Raw genomic sequence first — 10,357 nt, 5'->3', positions numbered from 1 at the left:
TGCACAAAAAAAAAAAAAAATAGGAAAGAAGGAAGGGAGGGAGGGAGGGAGGGAGGGAGGGAAGTTTTTTTGAGGTTCTTTGCAAAATGAGTTCTTGAAGAAACTGAAAAATGTTTCAATTTTGATGCTCCGCAAGCCAGATAATTTTCAGTAACTAGGAAGAAGAAACCATTTCTTAAATTAGATGCTATGGTCTTACAAGCTAACATTGCCCAGAAATGTGAGAAAGAATACAGGGAGCCCTCATTCATCTTGGATTATGAGAAAAGAAAAGCCAAAACCAACACTTAGGGAAAGTGAGGTTGTCCAGGATTACAATACCTGTAGGTGGTAAAACTGACATTCAGATGTAGGTCCATGGTTCCCAAATAAAACATACAGGTGTACTCAACTTTTCCTCCTTTGAGCTATACACCAAACCCATTTGTGAAAGAGAAACTTAGCTGGAACACCTTAAAACCCAGCCCCCACCCCCCAAAAAAGTAAGAAAAATGTCTTTTCTTATTACTTGTGGAAGTAAGGGCTCTTAGGCTTTACCACTCCTACCTTCTCTGTTGAGTGCCGTAGGGGGCAGGCGCTGTTTTTGCCTGTGGAGAATCAGGAAAACGCATGAGCAGCGGGTTTGGCCTTCTCTCCCCTTTCTATGATTCTGTGATTCTTGCTTTTGTTGTATCATCTCTGTGCTTCTTCAGGTGGAGCAGAAACCCAGGAGGAATTCGTCATTGGCAGGCTGAGTAGCTTATCTTCAGGAATTAGGGATACTTACTGAGGTATATAGGCAGGTCAATGTAAAAGTCTCCTGAGCTTTTAAGGATAGGGATATATGTAGGTATATCCCTATCCCATATGATATAGGATATCAGATCTTCTGGGTTAGTTTTTACTAGTTCCTTTAGTTTCTTCTAGAACCTACATGCGTGTTATATGCTGTGGAGCTCCAGCAAAAGCCTCTATTTGGCCATGGCCCACTGACGTGAGGCTGGAACCCAGAACCCCTGGTGGGGAATGACTCCTGTCTCAGTCAGTTGGTGACATCGTATCCACAACTGTGTCAAACACTCAGAAGAAAAACATTTTTTTTCTTGATTTAATGTCAACAAGTTTATTGAACACACCAAGCTTCTTTGTTTACCCTTATTTTCTGATCCTAAACTGGTTCAAAACATGGCGCTTTGTCAGGAAAGATGTTCCTGCCCTTTGGAAGCACTCGAATAAGGAGGTAACCATGACATTTGTGGTACTCCGCTACGCAGGCATATACAGAAAGTGAAGGTCTTTGCAAGCTGGAAGCCAGCTTTGGGGGAGATGCAGAATTTACACGTTGAGCACCAATTCAATGCCAACAAATTTTTCCCCCTTCTTTTTTTTTTTTTTTTTTGAAGGTAGTATACATTTTTACTAAATGGTTAAAAAGAAATTAAGTAATCATCCAAATGATTTCTAGATTCCGTGTGTCATTTTTTTCATACTTTCACTATTGTTTTTCCCAAATTATCTCCTTTCAGCATTCCCATGAATGTAGCTGGCATGTTTTCAAATCCTTGAGTGATGTATTCATGGTACTGGATTTTACCCTCTACGACCCATTTCAGCAAGTCTTTCAGAGCCTTCTGGTGGACCTCTCCTTGCCAGCAGGTGACGATGAACCCTTCCATGAGGAGATGCTGATAGATAGTATTTTCTGGGGGTGGGCCTGGGGGAAGAGGGCAAGTACTATTATATGTAGAGATGGCCCCACATATAGCAATTCTTCCAAATTTCTTCATCTGGGGGATAACAATGTTTGAAAACTCTCCACCTACATTATCGAAGTAACAATCATAACCATCAGGAGAGGCTTTTTTCAAAGTTTCTTCCAAAGACTCTACTGTTTTGTAGTTAAAGGCAACAACATCATATCCAAGCTTTTTGAGGTAGGCAACCTTTTCGTCAGAGCCCACTTCTCCTGCTGCTGCATTAACCATCACTGTTTCTCCATCCTTCACACCACAGATGTCAAGTAGGCCAAAGTAGGCTGTCATGCCCACTGTTCCCAGAGCCGAAGACACCGTACCGTGTCTGGCCACTCTGCGGGTAGCTTTTCCAGATCTTTCCCATCAGAAATAGAGTGTGTCGTCCAGCCTGAAAAAGCCACTACCACAGTTCCTGCTGGGAAGGCTGAGTTTTTACTTTCCACAACTCTGGCCACTTGCTGCTCCATCATCATATCACCCTCCTTCAATCTTTTGGCCACCACTCTCATATAAGGATCCACGGTAAGGAACAAAGCTTCCAGCAGGACCTCTCCATTTTTTAAGGATGGGAGTTCAATTGCCTTTAACTCAAAGTTACTATGAGTAGGGCTGCCTTCAAAGTGCTTCTTCAGGGTCCAGCTCTTAGCATGAACCATCCTGAAGTTTCTGACCCCGCAGTTTCCACTACCTAGACAGAATGTGGTTGGGGTTGTCAATTTTTCCCCCTTCTTTTGGGTAATTCATCCATCCTTAAAGTAACACCCAATACTCAAACCAAAAGCAATAACCATTATCAGTGACACAAAGTAGTTAGTGACATTATTTTAACTGCCTGATACAACTGTGGAAAGCATACTGAAGAAATCTAATGCATGCCCTTTATCAAGGAGTGTGTGCCAAGTGGGTTATTTGAAGATGCATTTTACCTCTTCAGTAGCATGGATGGAAATTTCAAGGGAAATTCATCTGGTCCGTCTGTCTTAATATGCTCTGTTTATCCATGTTGGGTCTGAACTACATAGCAACAGAAGTATCCCAGTTACTGGTGCTTTCCATCTTGAGCAAAGTATGACAAGTGCATATACTCCAGAGTTAGTACATCTAAAGAACAAAAAGCAAAGGGAGGGCATAGAGTATAAAGTAAAATGTATAAGGTATGTTTTATCCTGGGATCTTAATATATATTGCCTGAGGCCTGAGACTGATTTTCTTTTGAAAGGTAATTTCACAAAGAAGATAGAAAATGACATATTGGTGACTTTATTAATTAATATTTTATCCAGTTTTTACTTAGCTTTCCAAGGTCTGAGTGATTTCTACTCCTCCAGATTCATTTTTTTTCTTTCACTGACTTCTAGCGTAACTTGATTTCTATGTATCTCATTGATCGCTATTAGTCAAATAGAGTAATATCCATTTTTCTATTTCCAGAGGAAATTGTTATGAATATCAATGATGAAATAGGATGACATCAATAAACTAATATGCTGAGCTCTTTAGGAAAAAAAACCTTTACAAGTAGTCTCCGCTTTTTCTATAGCTTTAAATTTTGCTGCTATACTTACCTAAAAATGCTTACCACACACTTATATGTAGTATTTATCGCAGCGGTCTGAATATCTGTCACTTTTCTTTAATGTGGGGGACATGGGAAGTGAACACTTGGCGGTAGAAGGCCATCTGGTGTCGATGGGGAGTAACTACGGGTTTCCGTGGAAGCTTTTTCTACCTCATTCTGTTCTCTGGTGTGCTTTTTTTTTTTCCCCCCACAGAACAGTTCTTTTCTTTTTTTATTATGCTATGTTAATCGCCATACATTACATCATTAGTTTTGGATGTAGTGTTCCATGATCCATTGTCTCCGGTGTGTTTTGAGAAACACACTCCCCACATCCAATCGGCTGTAAAGGAAGCCCCTCATGACCTCTGCAAACTGGGAGCAGTATGGTGCCTTTTGGGCATTGTTTTTACTATGTCTGATCTGATTTTTATAGGTTTTAAATTTGACTTCAGAATACATTTGAATTACTATTTAACTATGAACATGTTGGATAATTTGAGATTTTATAGTATGACAATCCTGTATAAAGTTCTGACTCCGAAGACTCTAATACGTTGTTTCATTTTCCTACTGAGTCCAAGCAGGAATATTATGACCTCTGAGATTCATATAAAGCTCTCCTTCCACCCCATTCTTGCCTGTGCCACTCTGCCCTTCTTAGGTTCATGGAGTCATAAGTGTGTCACTTGGGACGTAGGGCTCTTCCAACTCATTTGGGCCTTCAGGATAAATGGAAGACCTGCGTGCTTTAAAAAGAACAAAAGTGTCTAATTTTCTAGGAATAGAAACATGTAGATACGGACCTAAATGCAATAAGTGTGGGAGGCAAGTTGCGAGTGACAGTGCCATGGTTATATTATATTATATATAATCTGGTCAGTGTTGTAGACATAGAACAGATCAAAGTCATCCCTTACCCTTGGTGAAAAGCTTTAAAAATGGAAATTTCAGAAGTGATAACTGTGGAACTTATCATATTCAATTGTTTGAAGAGAGAACAAATAGACTCATTCAGTTGCTTTCATCTCATCTCATTTGTTTGTTTATAAACCCAGAAGGACTCACTCAGGATGGATTTCTCTAAAGAAGTGACTTGGAACTTAAATGGACCTGAAATTAACGTTGTTCTCTTTGGCAATTGCTTTCTCTTTCACAGTATAATGGATGATGTTGTCAATGATACACTCAGTTTTGGGAAATAACTTTTGTCACCTAGCCTGTTCTTTTCCATGCTTTCTGTTTCGGGCTGATGAATGCTGAAAGGATAATGGAGATGCCTCGTGATAGGAGACTGGATTTGGGGGGGTATCTCCCTTTCTCCTTTGGCCTCCCGTGGAGAGTTCTGGAAACTGAGTGGATCAATCTCCAGTGGATAATATAAGATGTAGGGCAGACTAAAATTAGCAAGGATTGAAGGTCTGATCTCTTCCCTTTTGGACGATCTCGTTAAACTTCTTAATGCCTCAGATTTACCTGTGAAGCAGGAGATAAAATGGGAAGTGAGAATACAATAAAATAAATATATTTGAAAATTGTGGCTATTCTTTATGGGCTGGTGCTGCTAGAAGTGAAACATTTTGCTATGAAAATGGATGGGATGCTTTCTGCCTTGCTGGAATGTCAGCCAGTGTAATTCATTAGTGGTTTGAAAAGTGCTTTGCGCTAATGGAATGAGAGGCACTGGAGAAATTTGAACTAATATTATTAAAAATGAAAAATTGCAACAGAGAAACTTATTTCCCCCAGAACATAGACATCAACATGGAGTCTAATATTGCCAAGAACACCAGTTTGAGAAGGGAAAACGCCAGTCACTCATCTGGACATTTTGTCTTACACGTTTCCAAATTACCAATTTGACTATTTTTGTTTTCCCACTAAATTGTATAAATTCAGTTTTTCTCTGAGAGCCATTGAAATCGACACTGTGTGGTATAAATTCTTCGATTACACTACCTTGTTTTATTCTCCATAACTCTATCTTGACTTGTAAGGTCACATGTATTCTTCTCCCCCAATCCCCATACACGTACCCTTGAAAACCAAATTTCCAATCAGTGCACGTCCTCCTCTTTAGAGATGGTCGTATTCATCATATTGCTGTAGTAATTAAGACGGGACATCCTGAAGTCAGTGCAACAGATAGCAAGCATTTGTGCAGGTTTCTGAGAATATGAGGCACATTATTGCTTTGTTCACATGTACTTTTTCCCACAATAACGTTGAGTTGTGTATTAATGAACACAATTAGGGCTTTTTGATATGGTAAACCTCGGAAACTATTCATTATTCTGTTAACAGAACCTTGCTAATTTTCTTCTAAATTAATGTACTCCTGTGGAGATGTAGATTATGTTTTATAATGCAACACAGTTGGCTTTCACTTTCCTCCCTTTGTTTATTGATTTTGGTTTCTTTGTTCATGGCGTCATTCAGGTGAGTTATAAATCAGAATAACTTCCAGTCATCTTCAAGGGAAGAAACATGCTTCATCTAAATGATAATTTTTTATCACTGCCACTTCCCTTTTAATGTATCATCCAAACACAAAGACCAAAAAATTTAATAATATGTACTTTAAAATGCACCCACTAAGGCCTTTTTGCGATAGAAAAGAAGGTCCTAACTTCCTCCTTCCTTGAAAATTATACTTCATGTCTTCTGTCAAGACTCTTAACACGACTCATATTTTGTCGTTACTTTGTAATGCAATGTAAAGTGCTGGCAGCAACCACCGAAAGTGAACATTAGTGAGTCTAGATATATATTATGCAGATGCTTCCAGCCTAATTACCAGATAACTCTGCATGGAGAATGGAAAGGAGCAAAGGTTAAGTGTCTGCTTTTCAATAAATTTTAAAACCAGGATGAACTACTCTGAGCCTTCATGCAAGAGTGGGCTTGGCTCACGCTAATTCACAAATGTATGTGTTCACAACAATATTTTATTGTTATTTTATTATATTTCTCAGCTGCAGAGAGAAGAAGCTCTTTCTCCTTAATAGCCCTGAAAATCGGCACTGGAGTGAATTGAAGAAGTGAACAGCTGCTCTCGTTGTCCTTACAGCGGGCGATGAAGGCAGGCGCGGCAGGCATTGAGTTGGCCCTTCTGAAAGATGTTTCCTTACTCTCATCTCTTTTGCATTAAAAATTTTTTTATCATTTACACATTGGCCATTTTCTTTCCTTTTCTATTTCTTCTTGTCTTGTCTCCTTTCCACTGTCCCTCTTTCTCTCCTTTCCTTTCTTCCTCCCATCTTTTTCTCTTGGGTTGTGTGTATGTGGGGGGGGGGCGGATACAACACAACAAAATTACCTGCCACCTGAGTACCCACAGAAATGCAGAAGGTGAAAACTGCCAAGTTCAAGCCGTGCGAAACCTTTACCAGAATTTGCTCTGCACTGGTTTTCCAACAGCTAGATTTTGTGTGTGCTTATGTGTGTGCCCGGTCTATTTTAGACAGCTTTAATGTCCTGGGGTCTCCTACGCCTAATCAAATTGGAGTTCAGTCTAATAGAAAAGTCCACAGAGGATTAAGTTTAATGCACCATAATAGGTTACTGAGCTTTTGTTAGTGCACATTTTATACGTGTGACTCTTAGGAAGGACCCAGAAAATTAGGTTTACAAGCGTCTTGGAATGTTTCCTTATGGCCTTTTGCATCCTTTCTTTTATGTGGTGATCTCCAAAGAGACCATATGAATGTTGGAAATACCAAGTGAAGAGTCAGAGAAGGCAGGGAGTGAGAGAGACTTTGAAGCCTGGTGTCTTGAAACCGTTTCTTCGAGAGGCCGATGGTGAGATTAAATTGAATTGATTTACACAAAAATTGGATACAGGGCACCAAGTAAAATGTCAAATGCAAGGAAAGAATTACAAAATCTGCAAGCATGATAATTATGCAAAAGAATAATAATGGTTTTCACAGCGAGGGGCTAAGCGTGTCTGACTTTAGCTTATTTACATCTGTGGCAGAAGAGAAATTAGGGACGAGTGAAGGAAGTGTGTCCCCTCATGCTCTAGCTGGTAACCAGAGAAACCACCAGATTTTTCCTGAGCAAAAAAGCCAACAGGCCAATAGGCTTACAGAAATACAATGATAACCTGCATGTGTTTAGAGTTTTACACTTTTCAGAGCAAATTCGCTTTCGTATTTTTAATTAACATTCCCAATTATTTTGAAATGCGGGTAATGTAGGTATCCCATTTCTACAGATGAGAGTATTAACACATGGCAAAATCACAGAAACAAGTGCAGTGGTTTTTTGCTTTGTTTTGTTTTTACTTTACTAATACAGCTTTGTTAGCTGTGTTATTCAACCCATGTTCATTTACTGTTCATGAACTTCAGACAGTGGGGGCCACTGAAGATTTCTAAATAGAGAAATATCAAGATCAGAATTGTGTTTGGGGAAATATCCAGAATGCTTTGGAGGAGGTGGAGGGTGGTTCCCAGCAGGGACAAAAGACTACATCGTGGAATATTAAGTGAAAAGGATAGGATGCTTTGGAAGGGACTCTGAAGAAGAAATCTCAAATGTGCTGGAGATGAGCCTGCTCAGGGGGAGGAGTCGGCACTGGGAAACATCGGTAGAGCTCACACCAGGTTGGCAGAAAGCCCACTGGGTTTGCAGGCTCCCACATTTTCAAACTCATTTTTCACAAGTTCAGAGAATTAAATCTTACACTAGTAATTGTCGTGATGGAATCTGAATTCTATTCCTCCAGAAGCAAATAATCTTAGAGATGGAATAAATACTGTAATAAACCACAGTTTTACTAATTTGGAATGCGTACTCACTTGAATAGGGTCTATTAGTTAGAAATTCCCTACCATCTGTAGAAAACAATTACTCCTTAGGCAGATTACTAATAAAGGCAGGACAGCATCGTCCTCAAAATCTCAAGGAAATTAATTGTTTTCCTGGATTTGGAAACCACTTGAACAACAGTCACCGGCATATGATTAATGTTAAAAAATAGAAAAAGTTTCATTAATATTGCAACTGGAGTGTTTCATGGTCTCCCATTGGAAATAGTTTAATTGTATCATATGTGATATATATGTGCTTAAAATAATGTTAACGTTTCTATATTCTGGATATTTCACTTCTGCCTAATTATTCTAAATAAATGTGAGTTTACTGACACTACAAATCCATATATCAGATTCATAAAATATTTTTATTTTTTCTTACATTCCACGGGCTCCCAGAGTCCCACGTTCAAACAAAATTAAGCAAGTTTAGTTCCAGACAGTTGTAACTGACTCCACTTCACCTCGCTATGTTTTATGTTATGGGAGGATACGGAAAGAAAGTAAACCAAGCTATGGAACTTTAAGGTCGTTTCATTCATTTCACCATTCCCGATTCTGCTCCCCAAATACGATGCAGTTCCCGGTGAACACTAAGGCCTTGTTGATTTGCTCTACCAGAGGGCCTGTGGATGTGTGGGCTGCCTAGGGGTCAGCAGCAAATCACTGTGAGCTTACCCCATTTATGAATGACTTCCTACCAGCTTCCTGTTTCCACACCTGTGAAATTAGTTTCAAAGGAACATCAACCGCCTTTTTGTTTGGCGATGTTGCCAGGCTATAAGGACTAATTTTATACATATGTTAGAGAAAGGGATTTGAAAGACAGTTCTTTCTTCCAGTGATCTGCAAGGTGGTGGCCCCAACTCACTGTGCCCATCATGTGGATGTTCTTAATTTAACTGCCTGTAATCTCTGCTACATTTGAATTAAATAACATGATGCAGTTGGTTTCTGTTATAGCAATTTGGTCTTAGAAGAGGCAGGCAATTCTACATTAAAAAATAATGTTGACTTGATTCTTCATGCTTATAACCAGTTTTTTTGACTGAATGCCATCGTTATACTATAGAAACTTCCAACATCTGCTTGCTAAGACATTGGAGAACAATTGTGTTTTATTTTATTTTTATTTCAAGCTTGGTTCTGGCTGCCTCTTTTGGTCTGATCCTGAGAACATGTTTCATATATAATCATGTGGATGTTCACAGTAGATGTCTCTTGTTCCTGGAAGAATTTAAAATGGAATTATCTATTTCCTCTGGCTTAACTTTTTGCCTTATTTTAATTGTACCCAGGAATTTTTATGAAACCATGTCATGTTGTCAGAAATGGCCTCCATATCAAACTTTGCCTTGTCAAAATAATTTTATCATTCATAAATATTTCAGTGAAAACCAAAGACTGCTTATAAATGATTGATTCTGTAGAGTTCACTGACCTTTCCTGTGAAGCCTTTTATTAAAATTAGAGTATCCCATCCTAAATCTGACCATTAATTGTTAATAATGTGGTGATTGAAACCTAGGTTTCTCTAAAACATGAGGAATTAAATTGGTAGTTATAATGATATACTGAAATTAAAGAGGGTCATTGCAGTTCAAAGCTCATTCTCAAGCTTAGCTCTATGCTAGAGTGTATTTTGGTTTCTAAATTAAATCAGGCAAGCTTTAAACCTGAAGTATTCTATATTATCTGGAGAGTTCTAGAAGCAACGAGGTAAAGAACGCTTTGAGAAACTGGAGATTAACATGGATGGGTTATTTATGTCATCTCTTTCATCTTAACCATTTCTTTTCTTTATTGAAAGATGGCATTGCTATTTTATGTGGGCCTATAAGAACAATTATCACTTAACAAATTACCACGTGGCCTGAGAGTTGAAACATTCTGATATTATACAGAGCCAATCATGGATATTGGGCTGAGTTAATTTGAAGAAGGAGCCTGTTTTCTCACTTTTGTCTTTATAAGCAAAGTCGATTTTTTTTAAAAAAATTGCTTTTTTATGCTTTCCAAATTCTCTAAAAAAGCACATATTGTTTTCATGAAAAACAAAAGTTAAAAATAAAAGAAAGCAAAGGCAAAAACAAAAGCAGGAAATAATTCCACCAGCCATAGATACCATTTTAAAGAGCACATTTCCTTCTGGTTTTTCTATACTTAATTTTTTGCAGTTTATCCAAGGAAACAAGTATTCGTGGAACATTGTTGTGCGCTGGGCACTGAGAGTGGAACAGAATAAG

The 10,357-nt window shown here is 38.6% G+C and overlaps 1 protein-coding gene across 1 annotated transcript; it reads right to left on the bottom strand.

Annotated features, from left to right (window-relative positions):
- Positions 1 to 1,365: 1,365 nt before the first annotated feature.
- Positions 1,366 to 2,389, bottom strand: LOC116637802 (prostaglandin reductase 1-like). Its single transcript, XM_032413325.1, is given in 2 exon segments — positions 1,366 to 2,050; positions 2,053 to 2,389. Coding segments are annotated over 2 exon segments (924 nt in total). The 3' UTR covers positions 1,366 to 1,463.
- Positions 2,390 to 10,357: the final 7,968 nt, after the last annotated feature.

Source organism: Phoca vitulina, unplaced genomic scaffold, assembly GCF_004348235.1.
Source record: "Phoca vitulina isolate PV1807 unplaced genomic scaffold, GSC_HSeal_1.0 scaffold15, whole genome shotgun sequence".
Classification (NCBI taxonomy): domain Eukaryota; kingdom Metazoa; phylum Chordata; class Mammalia; order Carnivora; family Phocidae; genus Phoca; species Phoca vitulina.
The sequence above is the reverse complement of the archived record's forward strand: the minus strand, read 5'-3'. Positions and strand labels throughout refer to the sequence as shown.